General features: G+C 42.0%; 1 protein-coding gene across 10 annotated transcripts in view; it reads right to left on the reverse strand.

The window, feature by feature from the left end:
• The window catches only part of sema4d (sema domain, immunoglobulin domain (Ig), transmembrane domain (TM) and short cytoplasmic domain, (semaphorin) 4D), a 41,188-nt gene that overhangs the window by 2,333 nt on the left and 11,257 nt on the right, over positions 1–27,598 (reverse strand). For 5 of the 10 annotated variants that reach the window (XM_026173610.2, XM_026173607.2, XM_080304204.1 and 2 more), the window contains exons 3-17: positions 10,745–10,878; positions 8,347–8,492; positions 8,186–8,248; positions 7,799–7,897; positions 7,602–7,695; positions 7,329–7,445; positions 5,627–5,778; positions 4,974–5,164; positions 4,676–4,832; positions 4,327–4,549; positions 3,996–4,108; positions 3,676–3,848; positions 3,478–3,524; positions 2,689–3,063; positions 705–926 (exon numbers count right to left, since the gene is read on the reverse strand). In XM_026173610.2, coding sequence (XP_026029395.1) covers positions 705–926; positions 2,689–3,063; positions 3,478–3,524; positions 3,676–3,848; positions 3,996–4,108; positions 4,327–4,549; positions 4,676–4,832; positions 4,974–5,164; positions 5,627–5,778; positions 7,329–7,445; positions 7,602–7,695; positions 7,799–7,897; positions 8,186–8,248; positions 8,347–8,492; positions 10,745–10,878 — 2,306 coding nt within the window. Of the gene's footprint in view, positions 1–129; positions 3,064–3,477; positions 3,525–3,675; positions 3,849–3,995; positions 4,109–4,326; positions 4,550–4,675; positions 4,833–4,973; positions 5,165–5,626; positions 5,779–7,328; positions 7,446–7,601; positions 7,696–7,798; positions 7,898–8,185; positions 8,249–8,346; positions 8,493–10,744; positions 10,879–23,468; positions 23,528–27,598 lie in introns of those variants that run through there. The other 5 variants (XM_080304205.1, XM_080304206.1, XM_080304203.1 and 2 more) reach the window with 4 other exon arrangements.

The raw sequence follows: 27,598 nt of genomic DNA on the forward strand, positions 1-27,598 counted from the left end.
GGTCTGATAGGCAAACATTTTCTAATTAGTATGTATCTGTCCTCTCTATGGAGCCCTTATCTTTTGAAAATACAACGGATGATGATAGTTTAAAAAAAAAGAAAGAAAGAAAAACAAACAAGGGTTGCAAACGTTTTACATTTTTATTTTGCCTCCCTACCAAGAACCACAGCCCCATTACGTCACCTAGTTTTATGTACATTGTCAAATTGTATTTTTTCCCCATATATACAAATATATTTACATTTGTTTACAGGCACAAAAATGATCTGGATAAAGAAAAGTGAACCCACTAAACTTTGTTTTGAGGAAAGATTCTTAATATCCTGGATAAGGAGGATCTGTCCGTCCGTCAGAGTGTGGTCACTGGACCCGATCACTGAGTTTTCCAGCTTAATGAATCCCAGCTTAATCTTTTTAAACATTCACGTTTGCTTTGTTTTTTTAATGAAATACTCTTAAAAATGGAGGTCAATCGTTCCCACAAACAGAAAAAAAAAGCAGGGAGGATCACTTGTTACACACAAACAGGAACTCTGACATGCTCGCACTCACTCCCAGTTAGCTGATGTTTGCCAACATGCGAGATGCAGGAGAGGAGAGTGAATGTGCGAGAGTGATGGGTTAAAAAGCGAAAGGAAGAAATTTCTGAAGGATTTAGATTCTGGGGTGTGAGCTCAGCCTACGTCACATGCACCACTCACCCAGGGCGAGGCAGAAGAGAAGGAAGGCCTCCTGCGCGTGAACCCCCCAGGCCTGGTCCTTCAGCAGGGGAGGCAATAGTCTCACTTCGGCCTCCCGAGCCTCCGCGTTATGGGGCTTCGTGGAGGAGGGAGAAGAGGAATGGGGAAAGGAGGAAGGGAGTGCAGAGGGAGTGCTACCTCCAGAAGAGGACAGGGAAGATGAAGTGGCGACAGGAGAGGAGGCTGTGAGAGGGAGTGACGGAAGAAAAAGTACTGAGGAAAAAACAAGAAATTCAAACAGGGGCTGGCATGCAAACAGACAAAGGGATGACGAATGAATGGCCTAAAAAGTTCAAATCAGCTGCAATAAATTTAAAAAAAAAAAAGTAAAAACAACAAGGATGAAGATCACAACTAGTTAGACAAAATGTTACCACAGATGTGACTCATTATAAATAATAATTCTCTGAAAATTGTCTAAAACTGAAGGCTTTATAAAATTACAATTAAAAAAATAACTTCTGATGTTGCCCCCCTTTTTTGTTAATCATGTCACACTGTACATTTTTACATTATTAACAGACCACATATGGAAAGATCTCCGACAAGGGTTAATACACAGGACGACCAGAGTTGTATCTGTGTGGGGAATGTCGATTTCACAGGAAGGAAAATAATAATAATACTAATAAAACACGAGAGTCTGCACGCAGGAAACACAGTGGTACAAACAGTTTGATTCCTTCTCTTACTGCCAGTTCACTGGGAGAGATTAACGCCCACATGCTCCGGGTGGTGACGCTGTGCTAACCTAGGCTACAATATACTGAGCAACTCTTCCCTGAGAAATCAATGTAATACTGAAGCATTCACTGTGTAATGAAGTATTCACTGCTTTAAAAAAAAAAAAAAAAAAAAAAAAAGTAAAGAGATGCAAATGCTTCAAATGCCCCCCCCCCCTCCCCCTCAGGCTATATAGAAATGTGACTGCACTTTGGAAAGCATCACAGTAACTTACCAATTTGGTAAACAATGTTTCCAATTTGGAATGTTTAAAAAGAAAATTGACAAAAATTCAAAAAAAGTAATAGCTTTTCTTGCTGGGCTAAGCTGAAGGAGCTGCAGCTTCCTTGAATACAGTTGTTTTTTTGCTTCTTTTTTTTGCTTCACCATCACCATTAGCCCTAAAATCAAACAGCGGGAGTTAAAACTCTACAACCGAGCGGGAATGCCCGATCTGGGCCTCGGGATTCTCATGCCTTACAAAAATGTTGTGCCCTGGACAGAAGCTGCAAATGCAGAAAAAGCGCGGCCCCCTGCGCTCTCTGTGCCGAGAGGAGGGATCAAGTCTCTTGTGGCTAGCGTTAAGCTTCTGCATCTGCATCTGCATACTGAATGTCCTGAGATCCACAGTCCACATCAAAAGGTTTCTCCTTGGAGGGGCTTTCCTCTCCGAAACTGAGAGAGGGGACGCGACCGTTCCCGCACTCCGGCTCAGTTTCGTACCCCGTGTCACGGAGTGCTCGGAGGTTTTGAGTGGTTTGGCTGCCGTTCTGGGTCGGCTGCTCGGCCATGTTAATTTTCTCGATCGCAGAGGTTTCTATTAAACCTGCCTCACAGGCCCTGTACTCGGTCTGATGGGCGCTCTTGTGGCTGCCAAGTAGAGTGGCCCGCAGCCTCAAGCAGGGAGCTGGAAGGTACTGCATGTAGCAGTTGTACACCAGCGCAGCCATGAAGAGGAGGAAAAACAGGAGGAAGAGGAAGAGGAGGGCAGCGGTGTTGTTGTGCTGCAAATACTCTGCCGAGGGGTCCCGACTGTCAGGATGGGGGCCTTTGGAATTAGTGGGAAGAAGATTTACCTTTGGCTGGAGCTTGACTGTGCTGCTGGGGGGCGGGGTTAGTGACGCGTCGCTTTGGGGAGGGGAGGGTGGTAGGACTGTTGCTGCTGTGAAGCTGGGAGGGGCAAGGGCTGAAGTTAGTGCGGCTTTCTCCGTCTCTACTTTACCTTCAGCTGCACCCGTGGTAGCTGCATCGTGGCCACCAAGGGTGGTGGTGACGACATGCCCCGCCTGGTGCGGCGGTCTGGGCAGAAGGTCCAGAGTCAGGGTGTATCCGGCCAGCAGGCGGCTGAAGTTCCTGCCAGCAGCGGGAGACCACTCCACGGACCAGCACTCATAGTACCCTTGGTCCTCTGGAGCCACGCTGTAAATGAGGAGCCCATTTTCGGCTATGAGGTGGAAGCGAGAGGCCTCGGTGAGAACCGAGTCGTTAGATTTCCACATCACCTGGGCCAGGTTGGAATGTACCAGGCACGGCAGCTCGGCAGAGCTCCCCAGTTTCACCGCCACATGCCTGTAGTCCTTCCGAAACAGAACTGGCACTAAAAATAAGCAAACAAAAGAGACAATTGTGAGTTTTAGATACTGTCTGGTCTAATGGGGACAATTCCCAACACGAGGTACAAGTACCCACACACTGCAGTAGGCAAGAAGTGTAAATAAACTGGGTGGACCTGAACAGGTTTCAGCAGAAAAGTTAACAGTTAACTAAGAGTAATGGATAAGCTGTAAAAAAAACAGCAGCCAAAGGGAATTTGCAAATGATGAAAACCGATAAGTAACGACCAACAACAAAATGAATGTTTGACATGGCATGCAAAAGTTATGGCTGACTTACGGTCACAATCTCTTCATCTATGCATAACTTCATCTGAGTCACAGTTTAAATCACACAGCATTGTCCACTTTATAAAACTGAAGCCTGTATATGGGTGTGTGAGCGTGTTGAGGCCTACCTGAAGGACACATGTTTGCATCACCTTTCATGCTCTGGATCAGCCCCCTGCAAGACATGCATTGTTTTTATGAGTCAAAAAATACACATGCACAGTGCAATAACTGCACAAAGACTGTAAAGCAGGTCAAGCTGGAGGACGAATCAGTGCACGTGTGTTTTTAGCTTTGTTTTAGTGGCATTAAGAGTGACAGATTACCTGAGTGTTTGGCTGGCAGTGTCAAAGATGTTGACACATGTGGCAGTCTTCGGGTGCCAGGCGCAGTAGGGGTCTCGTGCCAGGATGCAATCCACACACGATGAATACCTGCCACAGAAAGCTGTAGGAGACTGGACTACACCCAGGTCTGACCCAGCATACAGGCACTGTGTCTGTGGAAACGCACATGAACCACAAAGTTAATCGCATATTTATCCAAGTGACTTATAAAAATGAGCCAACGTGATCCATATTTCACATTTTCTTGGTTTCGTTCTTTACTCATCTCCTAAAACTCATTGACAATAAAATAAATTGACCTCTGAGGACAGCAGCAGGTTTTTGATGGGTTCAGCGTTCTTCAGGAGCTGGATCTCCTCCACAATATGAACCTCATCTTCAACCAGCACCGACTTGTGCAGGACACCCTTATCTAGAAATGAGAATAATAAAAATGTCAGTTATTCTGCAAAGGTAATCGCAGGAAAACTGGACTCTTTAATACATTTATCTGCAAGTTTGTGGCGAGTCGTGGCTTTCTCACTGCACAGACATTCAAAGTTGACTGACTCAGATTTGCATATTTGCCTGATAAACTTCACAAGGAAGTGCTTGTAACGGCTTCATTTTCATTTCATCTTAACTGATCACCTGTTCCAGTGAAGATGACGTCATAAGTAATTTTGTCAAGTGCTTGGACCCTCTCCACGACAATCTGGGTGTAATTGACGTCTTTGGTGATGAGGCGGGGCCTGTTGTGGATGGGCAGGATGGGATCCTCCAGCAGGGGGTGGTCCTTAACAAACTGAAGGGTTTTGTCGGGCAAGTGGAGCGAGTTGTTCATGTTCTGCAGTCGCATCTGGTTGTTAATACACTGGTGTGGAAGACAAATAGCGATGATGTTAGTAATCAACTTCATATGACCAACGCATCCTCTTTTAATTAACATGATTACTATATTGAGTAGATCACATCTTGATTACTCATGGCATCTACTTACAGCTCCAGGACGTGGAGTAGGAGTAATGCCGTTGTACCGTACCCACTTTGTGTGGGACTGCTCCACCGTGGCCTTCTGCATGTACTTGCCCTTGGAGAAGACGTCTTCCACATCCTTGATCTCGTAGGCACACACGGCTGACAAACCCACGTTACCCCTAGGTGCATATGTCAGGAAGAGACAAGGAGAAGAGTGAAAATGAGGCAAGGGAGTGAGTTTCGAGTTCTGCATTAGGCTGGATGTGAATGCTGCTCTTTGCTTGCTCGTTTAACGCTCCCGACCCAAACCAATTCCAAACCTTGAAATCACTGACCACTGAGAGGTGAAGACTCCGTAGATGACCGTGTTTTTGCGGTCTGTCCCCTTCAGGATGAAAACGTCATGAACCACGTTGAAAACGAAGTTGAGCTCAGGCATGGAGCACACCAGCTTGGCTTTCAGAAAGGACGTCCACTTTTTCTGCAGAGTGCGCTGCCCTCCAAGGTCGCCCTGTCGTGACAATATTGGAGATATTTAGCAGTGAGGGATGAGAGGGCAGCTGGAGCAGAGAAAGAATTTCCACTTTTCCTAACATTCCTTTACATTTTCAAAGCAGTAAAACTTGAAATGAATAGTACAAAAAGAACTATCCTGTTTGTTATACTACTAACTTTGAAACATTACAATACGCTGTTATGATGTATGTTGCAAGTTAAGTGCTTGCACTGGAACAGTGTTTTATATTGTCCACGTGCCATGGGTCTCTGCATGTGCATGCTCCAATTATGAGCTAAGGTTAAATTTAAAAAAAAAAAAAGAGGCAAAGGGAACTGGAAGGAGGAAAAAAAAAAAGGAGAAAAAAAGACTTGCACAAACATACATACGCAAACATGCAGGACACAGGAAATAGTGGCTAAAGATGGATGGATTGATAGCGCTGGTATGTGCAGATGGCGCACAACGTGTACTGACCTTACAGACACGCGCCACCCTGGGGATGAACAGCTTGCCAAAGAATTCGTATTCCACCGACACCTCGGTGAAGAAAAAGTAGATTTTGTCGTCCTCGCCATCTGCTCCATTTTCCCCTTCTCTGATCACGTCGGCGAAAACGAAACTGGGTTCTGGGAGGAAAGCAGAGAAAGGTATTGGTAAGAAAAAAAAAAAATCCTGGAGGCCACCAGTGCTACCCCTCAACCTCCTAGTAAATTTTGTAAATTTTGAAAATACTAGGTCATTTTCAGCAAACCTGACCTCTGACGTTGAGGTCCAGGTCACTGAGATTTTAATTCATCCAAGATTTAGATACTAGATGCATCAATGCTATCAATTTCAAAATCCTATATCACTTTGTTCTCGAGTTCTGGATGGCATTTCCTCTGCCTCCAGAGGCAATTTTTAACCAGCAGCATATGTCCTTCAATGCACATCCATAAACAAATATCTGGGACTGCTTCCATTCATGCAATATCTCTAAAATTAGAAATATCCTGTCTCAGAGTGACGCTGAAAACCTAGTTCAGGCATTAATTACTTTAAGGCCTCCTTTTAAAAGGGAGTTTTTCCTTCCCACTGTCACCAAAGTGCTTGCTCATAGGGGATCATATGATTGTTGAGGGTTTTTCTCTGTATGGATTATTGTAGTGCCTACCTGACAATATAAAGCACCTTGAGGCAACTGATTTTGTGATTTGGTGCAGTATAAATAAAACTGAATTGAACTGAGTTATCACATTCACAAACCTGGGTGTCCTGCCTGGCGGAGTGACGACAATACCCCATCAGCCTTTTACGGCCAAGGGGTAAAAACTTTAGACTGCTCCCTTATTTCCCAGGGGGTTGGCACAGTGGATGGATGTCCGATTCTGCGCAGGGTTTATGCCGCATAACCTCCCTGATGCAACCCTCCCACTTACTTGTGACCCCCTGAGACTGAGTCTCCTCCCAGAATCAAACTGGGATTTTTCACAAGTAGGGTGATATGGTACTGTAAAAAGTCTCACTGTATTCCTAAAGGTGGGATTAAGAGTCCTAAACTTTGATTAAATAAGTATGTGACACATTTAAATCTGGCACACAGGATGGAGATAATTTGGGGATCTCCCTCTGGTGACGTGTAATGCTGTGTTCATATCAGCAACAATATCATAAAAGAGCCAAGGCCAGCTGTGTCACTCTTCATCATCATCTTTGAGCGTGTGTGTGTGTGTGTGTGTGTGTGTGTGTGTGTGTGTGTGTGTGTGTGTGTGTGTGTGTGTGTGTGTGTGTGTGTGTTTGCGTGTTAACATGGGAGCATGACAGGTTGATACTTCACTGGTTTGAGGCCTACTCAGCTTTGATCTGTCACACAGTCACAAATTGGTAGCCGTGTAGTTAAAAGCACTGCTGTGTTTTCTACACGGCCTCTAATTAACAAGAGGAAGGAGGATTTTTTTTTTTCTTGGTGTTGTAGTCGATGTATTTTGCCAACCAACAAAATACATATGTGAAAGTGATGCTGCAACAACAGGTCAATAAACTGCAGCAAAGAAGGGATTCGATCAATCCAGATCCATTAACATGAGTCAGTGGCACTCGGGGGACATTTCTACAAGATGTTTTCTCAACCTTCAAAACACATTTTTAAAAGCTATTCTCCCAACAGCCTGACAATCGTTTAGTTCATTCAACTCACCATTAAGCCATGATGTGGAGTACTCTGTCCTCAGCAGAGACTGGGTTGGGGAGTATCTGGATATAATCGGTTCACTGCCTAAGAAATTATAAGCTGTCCCCGAGTACAGCACTCCATCTGATAGGAAAACAGAGAATAAAACATCAGAAAATTATTTTCCTTCTCTAAAAAAAACAAAACAAAACAAAGGGGATTGTTATGAATTTCACTGCAGCCATAACCAAAATAAGCACTTTATGAAATGAGATGAGAGAAGAGCTGGCCTCAACTCACCAGCCATGACAGTAGTAAAGCTTTGCGAGGGGTCAAAGGAGCACTTCCCTCTGCCGTCCTCGGGTTTACCGTGAAGTGAGAAGTTGCCAAAGTACTGAAAGAGAAGATTACTTATGAGATGAGGCGGCGGTGTTAATAAGTGAGTTTAAACAGTGAAGTACGGCGTCTGGGTAAAGAGCGGTTGAAAATTAACCTACCAAGTAATCACACTGAGGCTGAAAGGCGTGTGTGCCGCAGACATACAGCCGCGTGTCATCTACTGCTTGGAGCACTCGAATGTAGTTTAGACACTCCCTCTGAAAGAAGAGGGAACAAAACAAAAGGAGAATTATGACCTTGTGGTTACAGTTCGCCCGTCTAGAGTTAATGTTAGACATTTTCAAAATTAAATTACATAACTTCAGTTATTTAATTTTGTCTTTCAGAAATTTGTCTTTTTCTTTGTCATCAGAGTATACATTTTTGAACCGTCACCAAACCAGTGTTTTGGGAGGTCACACTGATCTTCGGTTGCCAAATTCTAATCAGACGGACAGAGCAGCATCCATGCATGCATCCCAGCATGTAAGAGCTGTTAAACTAACCTCTTTTGATTTTCCTTTCAGCGTGCACATATTCATAGATTTTTCTGTAACTGGCCACGGAACCTTAAACAAACAGGAATAAAGTAAAAAAATATTATAATCCAGATTATTTAAAACATCCCTCCACATGCATTACCATGAATCGTTTAAGATTTAACTACCTTCTTGTTTCTGACGCTCACATTCTTCTTGCTGAGCTCAAAGATGGCCTCCCTTGCTCCCACATACAGCGCATCCCTTTCTTCACTCAGCAGTAATGTGGAGTAGTTGAAGATGCCCGGCTCTGAAAACTCCATCAGATCTAAATCTAGCAGAAAAAAAAAAATCATCATAAACCATTTTTTTACTCAATAACATCTGTATTTAACTGTAGTCAGAATTTAATTTACAGCTGATATGGCTGATATGTTGAAATGAGCATCTGTACAGTAGAACTAGCTGCTTTGAGATATGGACCCACGCGCAGGCAAATAAATATTAACCAAGCCACAACAGTTTCAGCTTTCACATTCAGTCACAAGGGACAAAGTGCTAATACCCACTGTACACTGCTCTGTTTAAATTAGTGACTAGTAGGTGAACACGGTCGAACATTAAGTAGCTGAAGAGCGAGACGTTTCTTTGAAGGTGGAGCTAAACGGAGATCAAATGGACTTTTACTCATCGTGGACCCAGACACACGACTTTAGGTACATTGTTGCTGGACATTATCATTCTCTAAAACTGTCAGCGTTGTGTTTATGGTGTTTCTGTGGCCAAAAACACTTAAAAACAGCTTAAAGTTTCACTGCAATAAGCTCCTTATTTTGATTCTTGGGCTCTACTACAGTAGCTTTGCATGACTCACAGTGCAAACTAATCTTCGTTCAGTTTAAACTGTATTAGTGGAGCCTTTCAGTTCATCAACTATCTGAAACAAGTCGCTTTAAGCTCCTCCTTCTTTAGGCCAATTTTCTTCTGATTGGCTGCCCAATTAGAACAGCATGTGGCTGGCACTGCTGTGCTCACAGCCAGAACTGGTCATATTAAGCACAGATGAGATCCAAGAGAATAAAATCCTATGTGAAACCAAGCATTCATGAAGCAGTAAGTGAATAAAGCTCACTACATTTTTTACTTTATTTTATGATTCCCAAAATTTTAGAACTAGGCCAGGTCGCACACCCAGGCTTGTGTAGCTGTACTGAGCGAGGTTGTTTTCTCCCCGTCCTAATAGCTGAGAGGTTTGCTGGATGAGGACCTGGAACAAAACAGTGCGCTGTCTATTTGCAGTTTATGCATCAGAAGGTGTTCAATAAACCAAACGTTTCAGACCCGGTTTTGAGAGATACTCGAAACCGTGTGAAACTAAGGTGAAACTAAGATAACAAATACTGGAAACATTGGAAAGTCCGGTTGCTCTTTATTGCGTCATTGGCTGTTTTTGTGCACAGCTGTGCATTCTTTAGCCGGCTGAGTGAAACTAGGTTTGCAGGAATAATCGGGAATTATATGCATCCACACACACAGGAGAATAAGGCAACACACTTTAATACACTTTAAAGGGACTCAAGTGTACACATGTAAGCAGGAACATTAACCAATGACAGATAATGAGGCCAGCAGAACACTATTTTCTGTGCTGTAACCGACCAAGTTGCATCAGTTCAGTCAGCAACGACAAGTGAGGCTAACGAAAGGTTTTAAAAAGGATGAAAGGAAGGATCCATGGATGTATGTATGGGCATTCTAGCTGGAGATACTGGCAAGACAAGTCCCTTGTATCTTGAAAAAAGGCCAAAACAAAAAGGGAAGTCAAATTTTCTGTTACAGAGTCATCAGGACACATCAGCGTTTACAGTGTGGTCAAAAAGGCCCCAGACCACCTCGTAAGCAATTTTTGTGATCGCATTACAGTGCATCCCTACAGCTGCTTAGCACTTATAATCACATCTTAGAGTCACACCTTTGTGCATCTCTGGGTACTCTGCATTAACATTATATAAATGAAAACTCTCATTACACTTTGCGTTGTGATTGATGGGAAAACCTGGGGGGAAGAGTTTGTGTTTGGATGGTTGTGCCAGGTGCAAGTGGGCTCATGTTGCAGGTGCCAGGTCATAAACACTGCCACCATGAAAGCAAATACCCTCACTGACTGACTGAAACAGTGACTGTGACCCAGCGAATTGAGAAACATGGTTAAAGGGTGAGCCGCGCTTGTTCTCTTGCAGAGACAGAGTTACTTGAAGCTATTTCTGTAAACGGCAGCTTGCAAACAGCTTCTGCCTGACACACACACACACAAAAAGGGATCCAACTTGAGGGTCTGTGGTGAGGTTGTCTCAAGGTAAAATTAGGCGACAGATGTTGACGTCTTTGCTTCACAGTAGATTGCTAAGTTATAACAGAGCTGTGATATATTAGAAAGTAATACAGAGAGTGCAGTTTGAGTTCACCAAGCACTGAAGTGAATGATCTTTATCACGTATTCGTGTTTCAGACTAACAAGCATTACATTCTTACATTCTCTGATTCTATCATAATAACCAGCCAGCGGCATGTTATTTCACGCCTTACCTTGATGTCTCCAGGAAGTGCGAGGCACACCGTGGGGCCCGTGTGTGGAAACCTCCAGGAGCAGCCCCAGAAACACCCCCAGCACCCCAAAGCCCATATTAGATTCTGATAACTTTGGAACTGTGAAGTTTCCTCTGCAGGGACACACAAAGACAGCGAGTAAAGCCACGCGCAAAAACCCGTTCTGACAAAGCATTTCATCACATGCCAAAGACAGATCGTATCAAGCGGCACAGATGCTAAAAGGGAACAGGTGTCAACTCTAGTTCCCTCCCGCTAAGCTATCAGGGTTCATCCTCACACACAACACAAGCACACAAACAAATCAGAAATCAAAAATCAACTTTGACAAAATGATTCGATCACTTGTTGGCAAATAGTTGCAGCACTTGAAAGACTTTTTTGTGCGGTTAAATAAAGAAGAACAACAAATGTGAAGTTGAATGAGCTATCAGAGGAGTCAGTGAGGAGGAGACAGAATGAAGAGGCTGCACACGATCTAATATGACTTACAGTAACAGAAAAGTTTGTTGTTGTTGTTTTAAAAATAAGCACAAAACCAGACACACACACCCTATCCGGAAGATTAAGGAAGAATGCAGTGTGTGATTTGGTGTGAATTACAGTTTGACATTTTCATTTGTTGTTGTGCGCAGACGGACGTGCCATCCTGCACCGCGTTATTGTTGAAGACTCAGACAGGTGTATCCGCTTGCCTCGGGCGATGATGATGATGATGATGAGGATGACGACAATGACCAGACTGATGACAGCATTCCTGGCAGCTACCAGCTCTTATCAGATCCGGATGTTCTTTTCCATTTGTCAATTTGGAGATCGCTGTGATCAGTCTTCCTCCTAACAGCTCAGGCCTGCTGCTTTCACCTCAGGATGAGCCTGATAAAGCCTCCATTAAGCTGCTCTGTGTGCCATTTACGTAAATGTAAACGTTACCAGGCCTGTCTCAGGTGGCTGACACTGTCACAAGAAATAAACCCAAACAAATCATATTTTTGTGTGCAGCTCTGAGCTTTGAAAGTCACACATTGCCGCCGCTTCTCTTCCTTGAAATGCTGTGTCATGTTAGCATAACGAATAATACTCTGGTGTGTTCAGTCTTTTTGTTGGGATTCTTCCTTCAAATCTGAAATGGTTAATATCCTACAGTTCAACAAACCCACATTTCAAAGTTGGCAGTTTTAGGTCAGCAGCAAAGCTGGGGTAAAAAAGCAAAGCTTTAAAGCTTAAGTAAAATATTAAAATAAATCTCTAAATCTGTTCTCAATCCTGCTTGTAAAACACGCAGCGATTGCCAAATTTACTGCTCTGCAGGGGACAAAACGGAAAAAAAAAAATGCAAGATTTGAGGTCAATATTATGACTGCCAACCAAACTCTTTCTGACATGAATGGAAGCTGGTTTACCTGATTTTATTTTATAAATATTAACACGGAAACAACATTACCTCTCAAAGTGATTAACGGACATAATGCAATTGCAAAGCTCAAGCACCAGAGCCCTGTTGGCGGATGGGCGCGTGCAACTCGCTGGTACCCTGCTTTGTCTCACTCATTTAACCCTTCTTTTACATAATTGGAGCAGACTGCTTACTGAGGCCTGCATTCCCTGTGTTATGTTCAACTAAAGCCAGTATTGTTGTAGTAAACAGGAAGCAGGTGGGTCAGGTGCTTTGCACAGTCGTCTCCTACGGAAGCGTATTGATCACAAAGCCGGTTTTTCTGGTTTGCACAACGGCACGATGAATGAAGTGGAAGCACCCATACAACACCGCAACAAACAAACCAAAACCAAAATAAAAAAAAAACGGGTGGAGTAGTCACGCATGGAATGCGATTAAGGGTTATCAGATGTCTCGTAAGATAAGGATTAAATTTCAGGTGAATACCCACAAGGCGCCACTTTGAGCAAAATGTGCATAAATGTTTTATTGGGTCGTTTGTCCTCATTTTAGACCTTTTAATTAAAATGATAGAACATCGTTTAAGCTCAAAGAACAGATAAATCACTGTCAACTACCTTTTAATGACCTACAAGCACCATTATGTCACATTCAACTCAAATATAGGTTAGTAATTAGTTATTCGGGGGAGGGGGTGATGCATCATACAGCAGCACATACAGCCAATCAATGGAGCCCACCCCCAGCTGCAGAAAAAGAGGCAGGATAATAACTGATTATTGATTTGGTTTTAAATGAGAACAAATGGCCCCAGAGGCCATGGCCCTCTTAATAATAGGTCCCCCCCCCTTTTTTTTTCGGGGGGGGGGAAGGTTTCCACCAACCTAATCTGGCAAAGATGGAATTCCATCCCGGCTTCAGGCATAGCCATGGACTCCACTCTGCTAAAGAGGGGGTCAAATACACAAGGACCTATTGTTTACTGAAGATGAGAGTAGCCTCCACTCTACTCCCACTCCACCACCCCCATCACATCCACATCATCACTGCAGAGCAGCCAACAATGAACAGTGAGAGAGAGAGACATCACTTCTCCCTCTCATCCCGGTCTTCTACAGCCTTGCCAATGTCTAAATGCCAGGGCAGCTTACCCACGAGGAAAGCCCAGAGCCAAACTAGTGTTTTCAAAGATCACACAAGCTCAGGAGCTCTGGATGCATCCCATTAAGATAACACAAACTGCTGGATGAGCGCAGCTGAGACTGTCTATGTTCGACCAAAAAGGACGGACATAACAACAGTGTGAAAGGACGAGATAACAATGCTTAATCTGTGCTGAAGACCCCAGGCACGCTGAATTTTTGGTTTTTGTGCCTTTGAAAGATATCCTCTCATACCAAATTCCATAAATGAAAGCCTCCAAATACGTTTAATGCTCCATCTGTGCATTCCCGATGCCGCCCATCACTATTCCGAGTCAAAGGCAAAGTTTAAGCTTCAAAACCCTCTGAGAGTCAGTGTTACAGTAGCAGAAAGCGCATACTGGCAGCTACTCTCTCCTGCTTTGAGATTTAGAGGAGTGGCCATACTGGCCGGGGATATTTAAGACGGTTACCATGCTGGCAAGTCTCTTTGAGGCCTTTGTGTTCCCCTCTCAGCTCCTTTGGCTGGGCAGGGAGGTTGACACCTGCTTGGGGCCTTGGGGTTCCCAGCACTGTGCTGTTAAATGGGCACTAATATTGGCAGGCGGCCCACTGAGAACAGAGAGGCAGAAACAGAAGCTGAGCATATCTGCAGTGTGAACTTTGAATGTCTGAGCAAAAGTAAAAGGAGAAGAAATAACAAATTCAAGTCAGTTTAAATGAAAGTAAAACGTATGTTTGCACTTCTTTTAAAGGACCAAAGATGTGTAATCTTATTTAGCTGATTTATTCCGTTTCTTATTTTGCTTAACCCAATCACTTGAGGAAAACAAGCTGCAAGTTTTTGTTTTTTAATTTGTGTGTTTAAAGTGAACATTTTTAAAAACTGCAGTTCCTCAAAGAGCCACTCGAACACTGCTGCAGTAGTGAGTCAATCTCTATACACTCCAATGTTAAAGTAGTCAACATTTTTTGTCTGTAGAGCAACTTTTTGTAGTAATGCATGTAGACGTCCGCTATCAATGGGTATGTTAACAGAAGAAATTTTTTTTACTGCCATAGTTTTGTGAGTTACTCACTCAGTGATTGTGAGCGATAGATTCTGTTGTGATCCGTGTCTGAGGTGGAGCTGAGTCAGCAAAGACCCCGACTCATCCTTCGTGATCAATTTGGAAGAACAGGCTGACATCTAACTCTCTAATGAAACGGTAGGCCGACTTGTCACGTAGCCACACATGGCAGCTTTGCCACTTGCCGCTTCATTTCCAATGCAGAGAGTGCAGACAAGAGGCTCCGCATCCTGTGAGCAGAGAGTGGGGCAAAGATTCAGAGCGCAGTCGAGGGTGACGTGAGGGAATTGGACATTCAGTGCCTGCCAACAGCTCCAACTCCTCACTTCTTTTTCCCCTCTTTGCTGGATCTATTTCCATGCACTCACCCATCATCAGCATCAATGCACAGAGATGCTCTTCTTCCTTTGCCGCAGGACGTCAAGAGCCTGCAACTCATTTTTTTCTGCTCCGTTTGATGCCATTACACCAATGTGCCTAACCACGCACAAAAACTGTGTAATGGGAAATGTGCTCTAAGTAGCTCATTTTGTGGGGAGAATGTCTTTTTTCAGGATTCAGTATAACGCCCCATCTCACAACAGTAAAGAATCCTTCCAATAATTTCCGGACCCAGAACACTTCTAGCACGGGCCAATCTCCAACTCCAATACTCAAAAAGCTGTGGACTCCAGTCCACAACTTTTCAAGTAATGCCACTAACAGACAGTGAAACAAACAGAACAAACCAATCACAAACCCTTCTTGGCAGACGTAATCAGCAGGACCATCTGTACAGTATCCACCCAGCTGTGGGAATAATGATAACGCAGCACTAAGAGTGCATGATAACGAGGCAGCTTTGCACAGGGCTTGCTAATAGACCTGCCCTATCATTTTATGTCATCTAGCAACAATGGGATGATCGTAGAAGAGAAGTTATTGTGCATTGTTGTGAGGATGACCTCATTAAAGCAATGGGTGATGTCTTCAACAAGTCACAGTTCTCACAATTTGCATTCCAATCTTTCGTCATTTTTTAGATTAAACCGCATCGGTGACCTATTAGCTCACCACACATTATCCTTCACATATTATTGCACATGAAATGCCTAATGTGACCTTGACCTTAAGCGAAGAACCATTAAATTATCACTGCGTGCAAGTTTGATTAAAGTCTGATCAATACTGCAGGAGAAGTAGTGAGTCTTTCAACCTCTTTTTTTGGTTCCAGCAAGAAAAAATGTAAAAAATTGTTTCTCTTCTTCTCCTCTTTCAAAACCATCTGGTTTTCTTTATGGCCGAGGTATTTCTTAATAACTTCAGCTGTATGTTGTCGTGCTATTGTGAAACATATTTGTATTTAAAAAAAAAAAAAAAATAAGCCAGAGGTCTTGTATTTGAAACAAAATACAGAGACCACAGAGGATGACACACTGATGGGGACAGACGTCTGCTTCAATGTCATTTACAGATTAAAAGGAGTTTAGCAATAGATGTGGCAGAAACACGAGCTTGCTCACATGCACACATGATAATGCCATCCGTAGGCATTAAATTGCTCCTATTAAACCTGACAGGGACCGTGGGGCCCATCTTAAAATACTGCCAGCTGTATCTGAGTTTTGGGTTGCGTGAGCTTCGCAGGCTGATGAACCGATTTTGACATTCTGAGATGGCCAAGGCTTTACAGACACGCTACTGGCTCCAGCTGACTATTACGCTTCGATCAGATGATCAAAGATATATTCTGTCCCCTGTTTTATGTTTTCCCCACACTAATGGGAGTCATCTTAAAAGACTACAGCACTGATTCAGCATTACAGGGCTATAACAATCTTATTAAAGATGCTTTCCTTGTAAAACATCTCGCGCTTTAAATATATGGACTGTTTTTTACTGAATTTATATATGGACATTTAAACTAAATAAACTAGAGTTTATTTACTCTGGTGCAAATCGGTTGATGAGCTTGTTAACGTGCATCTTTTTTCCCTGAACTGGTTTCCACGTGAACCAAAATGAGTCACTACCAATCACGTGAAAGCATTCAGTCTGCTTATTGGCCATATTGGCCAGCTAAATCTGCAGCCAACACCATGTACTCGTGTCACATCAAGATTAGATCAAGGCTGAACTGCTCTGGAGTTTGTTTGGAAACAAAGATGACCTCCAAAGGGTATCGGTTTTTTTGGTCTACTGAGTGCAATTATCAAGGTCAAATCAAAGGGTAAAAAACAAATCAAGGTAACAGTTAATACAGGTTTGCACTTGTTTGTTTACTCGGGTCTGAATCAGTTGAGGAGTTTGTAAAGTTGTACCTTTTCCCTGTGATATGGTTTCTTTTCACACAGAGAAAAATTTCCAAGCGAACCAAAAGGTGTCACTATGAATTACATGAGTACATCCAATCCATTAACTGGCCAGATGTGTCTGGGGCGGCAGCAACAGAAGTACAATTAATACACAAAGACGGCGTTCTGGGCTACTGGAAAACATGGAGAATGTCCATTATTTCACAGCTAGTTGCTAGCCTATAATGACCTTTGCACACCTACTCTTTTCTATTAATTTGAAAAGTTGAAATAACAATTCACGTAATGTCAGGATCTCCATTTTAATTATGCTGCATTTGTAATGTGGTTTCATGTTTGTGGGCTGTCATGAACATTTCCTGATTCCATTTTTATTTTTTATTCAGGGAACTAAGGTGTGTGATTCCAATTAACTGAAACAGAACTCCTGTAATTTGTCACATTGTATCCGGTCGTTAAGTCTGACATCACTAGCCGTGTCTGGGCCTAAACTCCGCTGCAGGTCCATATATCAAACGATCACTATGGCATTACTGAGAGTTGAAAAACTGTCTAAAGTCTTTCATCTTTAATAAAATGATCAGCGTTCTGCTCTACCAGGTGTAACAATTGAGTTTAACATCCAGGCATCCATGAAAACGGAATTTATGACATTTAACGGAGTTAGAAGTTAGAAGCTAGCGAGCTAACTTCTATCTAAATACAATATAGCATGTCCTGACTGCGGGGTTTCGGAAACAAATTAAAACGTACAGCTCTGTTATCACTTCCAACATAAATGAAAACAGAAAACTAAACAGCAGTGACGTTTGTAGGGTTACTGAAGTTGGGCTAGCTGGTATATAATGATGCGCTACGTGACCGCTAGCGACACAGCTATGCTAGCATAATATAAACAAGCTAACTTTTTTTACACTCAATAAAAGTTAACGTGAGTGTTCTCGTGGTCAGGAACAAATGTAATCGCATGGCAGGATGCTGTAAAAGGACCAAACTTCAGCCAGGAGAACAACTGAGATAATCCATCCACAATACGAGGTTAGTCATTCATATACTGCTGCATGGGCTGGGCTGTAGTTACATCCTAAGGTTTTAAAAACTGAGCTTAAATAAATGATTAGTGGTAATAAAAGCCGAGGGAGGTCAGCAGTGATCACTGACTGTTTTAGAAGTTTTTGGAGATTAAATAGAAGAAAATACATAACATTAAACATGTTAACAACACAAAAGCCATATTAAACGCAGACTACTTTAGACCCGGAAGTAGGGCTGCTCAATTAATCGAATTTTAATCACGATTACGATCTGGGCTTTCAACGATCATTAAAAATGACTGAGCCGATTATTAGCCCCTCCCTCATGCTTTACTCTCGCGCTGCTCCATGTGGCAAATCAAGCGCACTGCTCTGCATTTCGAACACGCGTCACAACAATTAAGAGGACCCGAGGGAAGCTCGGAAAGCTAAGCAGAAGTTATTTGGAGAGGAGTGGACTGCCGTTGGTTGAAAAGAGAGGTAAACAAAAAAAAAACTTAAGTGGTGTGGAAACATTATGGCTTCGCGGAGTCAGACGTGGATCAAGTAGACACAGTGTGTAAACTTTGCTATGGTGTCGTAGCTGCACCACAGAGCAACACTGCAAAGTTTACATTTTTCATTTATTTCTTATATTGCAAACATTTGCACTGTTATCAGTATTTGCACACTATTTTATATTATTTTTTAAAGTCATTATTCAATACATTGTTATTGTTAAACCTTTAAAGCCGGTCAGAGCAGCATGCTCGTTTTGTGTAACTATTTTTAAATCCCTGTAGAACCTGAACGCTAAGCTAGCACAATAAATATTTTTCCATATGAAACCGGAGGAGTTGTACTTACATCTTATGCCATCAGCTTGTCCTCGGTCACGGTTTCCTTCCACATATAGCTTTGCAAAAATTGCATAAAAAGCGCTTGCAGGAACAAAAACATAATATTCCAGAAACACGCTTTGCCGATCCGATCAGCTGTTCTTAACACTTCCCACATTGAAAAGGACCAACGTGAACTATCGCAAGTGACGTCATTTTTGCGGAAAATGTAGTTTTTTTACTTGTAGGCCTTAGAACTCGAATTGCACTGCTGGAAATTTATTTTGATGCACATGCATATTCTTTGCAAATTTGCATCATAGGATTTGCATCATAGGATTTCTTGCAACTTTTTTGTATTTAAAGTTTTGAGGGATAAACCTCTTAAATTTCTCCAAGTAGAAATATATGTAAAAACAAAAACGATTTTCAATTTTTTTTGTAGTTTATTGCACTTTTTTGCAATTAATGTAGTTACTATGGACTTAATGCATACACATTTTTAAAATATGGGCTATAACAGTTGTATTGATGTATAGCAACTTGAAATGCTCCCACAAATGGCACTACAGCATGTAAAAAAATAATATAAGCTCTGGCGGACGAAATAAATATCGTCAAATAATCGTGATCTCAATTTCAGTGAAAATAATCGTGATTATCATTTTTGCCATAATCGAGCAGCCCTACCCGGAAGTAGGATTCGTCACGTCATCACTGAACAACCGGATTAAGTTAATATGAGTGATCCTTTATGTTTATAGTTATTACTCAAAGTTAACCCAGCTGTTGTAGCTCACTCCTATAAGCTTGCCTTATTTTTCTGAATTAATTAAACTTTATTAATTTAGTGTATCCAGTATCCATTTTACCAATAATTCAACTTGAACTGCTGGTTCTCAAGCTAAGATTTGTGCTTGTCAAAGTGAACAGTCAGACATGTATGAAGTATTGCTCCACCAATCCTGCAAACAGACTTTGATGTGATTAACTTGGATGCGATTTGCTTAACTTTTCAGGATAAATCAGCACAGCAGTTCAAGCTGTAGTTATGGTTCAAGCCATCTGGATTTCACTGAGGATTGACTTCAGCCTACAGCTCAGACTTACAAAGCCACCTAGTAAAAGCCCCATTAATTTAACAAAGTCCTCTGAAAGCCAGTGAACAGCTGTACGACCTCTGCGGCACAGCTGACTATTGGTCATATGGGAGAAAAAAATCATCTTAAAACTGAAACAGATGATACAGCAGTCACTCTACATTGTCCATGGTGATCTCACTGGGATGTGCTGGGGGAGGGGGGGGGGGGGCGCGCTTTAAGATCAAGGATTATCAGCAGGATGTATCAGCAGGGTTCACTATATCCATTTACATTAAGACTGAATGTTGACAAAGTGTACACTGTCCTCATTTCTGACCAAAAACAGGCTAAAAACCCATAATTTCTGGGTTTCATTTAGTTAAACAAGGTAGAATTAAATTCTAGGTAAACCATCGATGACAACCCAAATGTCTAAATTGAGGAAAAGAGCTTGTGTGAAGGCAACACTATACAGGGGACGCAAAATGGAAACCCTCCTATATAATTACTAGTTGTAGGGCCCCTGTTGAGCTAGCCTGTCGACCTAAAGTGGCCACAGCAAAGGCAAATGAAGGGTCAGGTCCAGTAAAGGGTATATTTAGTCTGCCGATGGCAAGCTTTTTAAAAACAACACGCCCTTTCCCTAAGTCACATGGCTCTGGAAAAACTTCCCTATAAACATACAGGCAAGTGAAGTAAGCTAACTAGAGGAACAAGGATTACTGTGTGGTGTTCTCTGTCCAAGTACTGAATGTGCCTCTGTAGTCTAACATGAAAACATAATCACCAGGCTCTTTTTCTTTTAATTAAAAGGAGGGAAAAAGTGGAGGAGTTTTACTATTGACATCTGTACTGGCAAAAAGAAAAAGGAACTTCTGGTGATCACCAAGAGAATATATTACAAATCTGAAATTTGCTGTTTTTTGTCATTATTTACAAGTGTTCAGAGTTTGTTTTTTTAATACAGCAATGGTAATATTATTGGTACACAGTGCAAAATACCAAACTATTAAGAAATGCTAAGTGCTGCATTGAGAATCCATCTAATTTTTTAAGTGTTGCCACTCTGTCTGAGGTGAATAACTTCAATCTATAATATAGTTTGGGGTCACACAGAAGCCACCGCTCGCAGTAAAATCATAAACCTTTCACTTGATGTAATTTCCTTGAGGCTGCTGTGATGGGGCACATACTGTGAGACTATTTTGGGAAGCCCAGCTGAAGGTCCCAAGCTCGTGAATGGTAGTTGCATTGGTTGTAGTTTAAAAGAAACAAACAAAAAACCCCACCTTTTTAAAACAGCAACAGCAAAGGGCAGGTGACTTCAGCACCCAGAGTGGGATACTTCTCTGCAGCTGGATTTTAAATCAGCTAATGTTAGCCAACATGTTAATGACTTTTTCTGTTAAGTGGTTAAAGAGTGCAATAAGGTAAATCCAAAACAAACAAACAATCTTCCAAATTGCAGTTTCCCACCAGTCAAGGAACATTCAAAATTAGCTGTAAACATCACTGAAACCTTGCTATATTTTCTTCCGCCTTTAAAGAGGACCCCTTTCTCTTCTGCCTCTCTCTCAAAGCACTCTTCAGCAGGCACTGATTTCACGGTGGTAATTTTGGCCCGGCATAGACAAAACCCTCCTTTGGAGTGCTGTGTGAAAACTCATCCCATCGCCCACAGGATGCCACAACACTAACAGTGTGTCCTCCTGAACTTGGCAAACCAGTACATAAAACACCAATTTCACCGTTTCCTTCGCAGCACTCGGAGAGGGATAAACACGGAGCCAAGAGAAAAACTTCAAACTCCTCTCACACCAATTTCTCGTGATCTGGCCTGCAGAATTAGGTCAAGTGTTCACTTCTCACAAGTGGCGCATACACAGTTTACAGTGAAAGTAGCAGATTAAAAATAAATCCAATACAAAAGGTCCATTTGTCACCAGCTGACTTTAATCATAACAAATGTTTAAATATTCAACTGACCGCCATACGCCCCCTGGCCTTATGCACACTGTAGATAGTTTTATCATGTGACTGTTGTCCTATCTAAAGTATACATATAACATAATAACTGAAATAACAATAATAAATAAATGTATAAAAGAAACATGAACAAGAGGAGCCTACAGAGCTCATTTCGGAAAAGCAGTGTGTTTGGCACAACAGTGCATTCAGATCATAATTCTGATAGCAAAAAGCTGCCGAACAGGACAGGATTTAAGAAACAACACCCCCCCACAAAAACGAATGTTTTCACCAAATGGATTGTAACGCTACAAATTCGGTAATAGATCACAGCTGATTTAAAACTACCTCTACAGGAATAAACTACCATTTTAATGCATGTCTTTGGTGAGCGGAACATTTGTCAACACTTTGCTAATCAGTCCTATTTCTGTTAAGCACTTTTGGTGTTGATCACAACAGCTGAAAGAGGTGCGGGCTGATGGCTGCGGCTGGAAACTGCATTATGTTGATAGGCCTCGAGCTGCTGAGGGGGAAAAGCAAACATCCCACAGGTGTTCGGATTCTTTTCATAATCGAGTGTGGCTGAGCGACGCATCCTGTACTGACAGTTTGCTGGGAGCGAGGCTCCTGTGACTTCACTCCATGCTGCCAGCTGATGTTTTCAGACTTTATCTCGTCAGGCCTCCCTACCTGGAACGCTAACTTTGTGTATTTTGTGTACGTTTTAGAGCCGAGATGAAATTGCGGCGATTGTGGTTCAAACATTCACTCTCACATTTAGCAGTTTCTTAAGGGAAGTGGTTTTCAAACAGTCTGTCGAGTCTGCAACCACTGCAGGTGGAGCAGGGACGAGCAGAACGAACGAACACTGAGTGAGGAATTTTTCAAGAGAAATAAACATTTAATTTCATGAAAATTAAAAAGAAAAAAAAATGAACTACTTCTTTTTAGCTTTGGTCTCAGATTATAAATGAACACGTTTTAGCTCAAACAATTACTTACGGGTCTGTAAGTAACAAAAGAAGAGTTTATTCTTGCTTTACTGGTTTTGAGACGAGAGAAAAAGACGCTATGGCTACTAATTTTAGTATACCTGCATCTTCTATCCCATTTGGTGATTCTGCTGCTCTTGCAAACCGTAACCCCACAAGCTCAACACAGCTTTGAAAGTTGCTTAGAAAGGTAGTGAAGCTGGGCACGCTAGCATTTAAACATGCAGAGCACCAAAACAACACTTCTGCTCTCCTGTTCAAGTTTCAGAAAGTTGATAAAAAGACACCACCCTCCAAACGCTTTCAGGTGCCAAGTTTCTGTCTGTCTATCTTCAGCCACCCGGACACCACTTTGGCATATGGAGAAATTCAAAGCTTGACAGACCTGCCGTGCCTAGTTACGGTAGCTAAGCTGTGACTGGACAATTGCTGTCTGGGGGGGCCTGAGTAAAGCCAGAGTGAAAAGCTAGTTGCATGTGTACACAATACCCGTCACTACATGCATCATTAGATAACAGTAATTAAGGCAACGCAGACCGATAACTTGCTTCCAAGCAGACGCAGAACAGAAGAATCACGACTGGAAAAGCAAAGAAACACCGAATCTCATAGAGGAAAGCACAAGGGAATGATGGGTGGGGGAAAAAAGGAAGTTGCAAAAACAAAAGGATTCAAATCAGAATCAGGCTGTCCAAGTGAGATCATGCAAGGGAAACGCGCACACACACACACACACACCAAAAAACAGTAAAGCCCCAAAGTGGTTACAGGGGAAGGGGGTTGGAGAAGGTTGGAGAAGCATGCAGCATTCGTGTTGAAGCCTGCAAGCCAGCGAGCAGTGCAGTGTTGGTCTGCACAGCAAACAGGGAGGGGAAGGAGGGAGAGGAGTTGAGTTTCTGACCTGTGAATCCTTAAAGGATGCGACGCTCTTCCTCCGGAGAGAATTATAAAATTCTCAAGCTAGGGAGGGGGGGAAGAAGACAGAGAGATCAGACATGACATTCATGTAGTGTGTGAGAGCCTACAAGAGGAAGAAGGTTCAATGTGGCTAGGTCTTTTTTTTTTTTTAGACCATGGTGACACAGATATAGTGATGATTCAATGCAAACCATGTTGTATATTCAGAATGACAGTAAATAACATTTATAGAAAGATGAAGCAAAAGCCACACACACACACACGCACACACGCGCGCACGCACGCGCACACGCACGCACACGCACACGCGCACACGCACGCGTGTGGATAATCATTTTTTAAAAAGACAAAACAATTATATAACAACTTAAATATCCACAAAGACTGTATTATCATGGTGATATCATATTAGAACCAATAGTGAGCGGCCAGTTATGACCATTAACCTCAGCTAAGGTTCCACTTCCTTTCCAGCCTTGCATGTCAAACAACCACATGTAAATAAAGAAGTATTTGCTCTTCCACACTGAATTTTATTTGCTTTGTGTGTGCTAATCTCATCCGTCACGGCCAAGCCTCAAAACCTTATAACTTCTGTTCTGCATAATTTCTAAAGAATCATCACTTTAATAAAACGACAAAAATGTTTAATTCTGCATCAGACAAAACGCTAAATTAAATCTGTTCCTTTAATTTCATAAGTTTTAGTAAAGAAATTTAAGTCCACAGCTTTCAGGCTGTATTTTGCCATAGCAGTGCTTTGAGGTAAATGCTACAATGCCATACAATGACAATGGCCATTTTCTTAGCTTAGCATGTTAACACTGAACTGTAAAGCTCAGAAGAGGCTCTTGGGAATGGTATTAATTCTGTGAATTAAAGAAAGACAGAGGTTCACAGTTAAAACACCTTAATCTGACAATAAATGTGTACAGGACTGTGCAAAAGTCTTGAGCCACCCTTGTTTTATGTTTGTTTGTTTTTTTAAATTTTCCTTCCAAGAAGCCAGATTTTGTCTTTGATTGATTGATTTTGTCTTTGGACACTGGCTGCTTTTTCCCCTCATTTTCAGACGAGTCCTTGTATCGCAGCACTTTCAAGGAATGTTTTTTGTTTGTTAAGCCACTTAACACTGACCTCTGAATCACTCAAGCATAAAAAAGGCACCTAACTCAAAGAACCAGTGTTGTCTCTACACATGACAATTTAGGAATCTTCAGGCACTTTGTTACCAGCAGCCTGTTACAAAAAGCACGTCATCTTCAGTTAGAGCTGAGAAAAATGCCAAAGACGAGGTACTTTTCTTGGTGTGCAACCTTTGAACGAATCTGAGGAAACTGAACAAGCAAGAAGTGACAGGCCTCAAAGCTACACACATAAAAATAAAAAAATAATGTCACACTATCTGCAGCAGATGAACAGTATCTGAAAGCCACGTCCTTAAGAAATAGGAAAAAAAATCCAGCAAAAAACAGTTTGTGGAAGAGCTTTGGAATATCCTTCCAGAAACCTGGGGAATTGTTCCTGAAGAAAGTTAAAAGAAACTTGAAGAAAGCTTGCCTAATCTGTTTTACTATAATATATTAAAACATGAGTGCCTTAAGACTTTTGCACAGTACTTTAAATAGAATTCTAGGAGCAGTAAATGTACACTAAAGGTCAACCTTTTGGTTATGCTTCACTGTCTACTTCGTGAACTTCTTATTAAAAGCTAAATTCTTAACCCATCTGCTTCCTCTGGACTGCGTAGCTGTTTGTTGTGCTGCCACTCAGTGCATCAGATTGTTTCAAACGTTACTAAAATCCTGGTCAGTACTTTAAAAAGTACATCAAGTATCCTCTAAACCACTAGAAAGAACAGTCAAAGTAGCAAACAGTGAAACTCCACAGTTGAAAGAACTGTAGAAAAGTATTCATGAGGAAAAACCCTGAGCTGATATTTTTTAAAGAGCTTATGAAGTTTCGCACAGTCTCAGCCCTGGTGTTGTGCATCACTAACGAAACATAAAGATAACACAGACATTAGGGAATAATATGCAGCCAGGTGGAAAATTATTTCCCTTTTATTTTTTAGTGCATAAAAATACGATTTTTTTAGTCTAAAGAATGAAAGTAGAAATCTTCTTATTGTCCCTGAAACAGATGGGTGGGCCTCCATTCACAACACTTTCCAGTCGGTTCCCTCGCACCGCTTCTCTGAGCAAAATGAAAACAGGCTGAATTAATTCTTCCTACACGAGTAGACCAGCTTTATTCACACAGTCCTCTAAACTCGGCTTAGAGTTTCACTTGCTTTGACTAGAGTTCAATATGTGCCTCTGGGTCCGTTTCAACAGGTTCTTAAAAAGAATCAAATTTCTCTTCAGAAAAAAAACGCAAGAAAATATCGACAACACAACAAGGGGAAAAAAAGACTAAAGCTGAATGGACATTGTTGCTGGAGAAGTCCCAAACTATCTCAGAACAAGGAGATAAATGTTCCCCTCGAATGAATCCAGGTCAGCTAAATCAACCCAAATATGCAGATTCATTAGCATTTGCCTGGTAAGTTACTATAATGGAGGCCCCCTACACTACTGTATAAAAGAATAATCTGATTATGTTAAGCAGTGACGACTACAAGCATGGCTAGTTCTCTGATCGCATAAATAAAGCTTTAGATTTGCACGAGCATTGCCAACATATTATTGCTCTTTCTGGGTTTGATATTTGTTAAAGAGGAGACCACAGTATTCTGCAATGGGGTGGGATAGGTCGGGCAAAATTTAGTCTGCTTGACACATTTTTTTCCTCAAGTAGAAATTTCTCTCCTCTTCTTCCACTCTTAACTAATTTTCACTACGAGACCACCAAACAGAAAAAAGCTTGTATACAAACGAGCGCTGCATCGTCTCCCTGACTCTCTGACAGCATCAATGGAGAACTGGGAATAGATGACAGACGCAAGATTGATGAGCCGAAGGCCAAAGGGTGCATCCCCCTCGACATCTTCAGGAAGCGCTTTGACTTGGCTTTCCTCTGCTCCCACAAAACCCTGTGACAGCTGATACAAAGTTTTTAAACCGTGCACCCACAAACCTCAATGACACAACTGACACCACGCCTTCACATGTCTCAATTCAGGATGTTGAGACTGGGCGCAAGCCGAGCCAGTGCCCCGAAACATGCCCTTGGTGACACAGCGGTCTGGAGAACGGACGGAGAGGAAATGGAAATGTCAGGGTTTTTAAATTGATGAGTGGACTTGAATGAGGATGGGGCTAAAGTGTCCTTTTGAAGACTCTTCAAGCCAGAGCAAACGCTTTAGTAGCCCTACTTCAGGAACTCAGCTAATGGTAAACATACTGACCCCACTCTTCTGTGACACCCGATTTTCTCAGTTTGAACTACTGTTGGAACGTCTTGTCAAGATCTCTCTCCCCGTTTGGTAACAGTAATGAATTCAGGAACTTTGAAACAAATACTTCCTGGATGAACTCTCAGATTACACTATATGGACAAAAGTACTGGGCCAAATGGCTTAATCTTTGAATTTAGACATTTTCAGTCCCACTCCCACTGGTGTATAAAAAAATAATAATCATACACTTAGCCTAGTCTATCTTTACAAACATTTGTGAAAGAAAAGGTAGTTGTCAAGAGCTCAACAGACTTGAGCGCGATACTGTAATGGGATGCCATCATCGCAACAAGTCAGTTTGCAAAATTTCTTCCCTTCTAGTTATTACACAATCAACTGTTATTACACAATCAACTGTCTGTGGAAGAATTTCAAAAGCCATGAATTGTCAGATTGTGCAAAAGATACAGAATGAGGTTTGCCAAGTGTGTAAAAACTGCCCGTGCTCTGTTAGACTCATTAACATTGGCAAAAAATCTGTGCACCGGGATCTTCATGCAATGGCTTTCTATGGCTGAGCAGCTCCTGTAGGTGTAATGTGGCCCAGTAGCTTTTTTTTCTCCCCCCACATAGTGCATGTGTCATAAAAGTTTAAACTGGCAAGAAGTTCAACGAGTAAAAAGTTCAAGCCAAACCCAAAGTTGTATTTTAAGTATCTCAGATGTCTATGGCATGCCTTATCAGCTTTGGTTCCCATTCATAAAAGTACACAG

The sequence above is a fragment of the Astatotilapia calliptera genome, chromosome 7 (genome assembly GCF_964374335.1).
Source record: "Astatotilapia calliptera chromosome 7, fAstCal68.1, whole genome shotgun sequence".
Taxonomy (NCBI): domain Eukaryota; kingdom Metazoa; phylum Chordata; class Actinopteri; order Cichliformes; family Cichlidae; genus Astatotilapia; species Astatotilapia calliptera.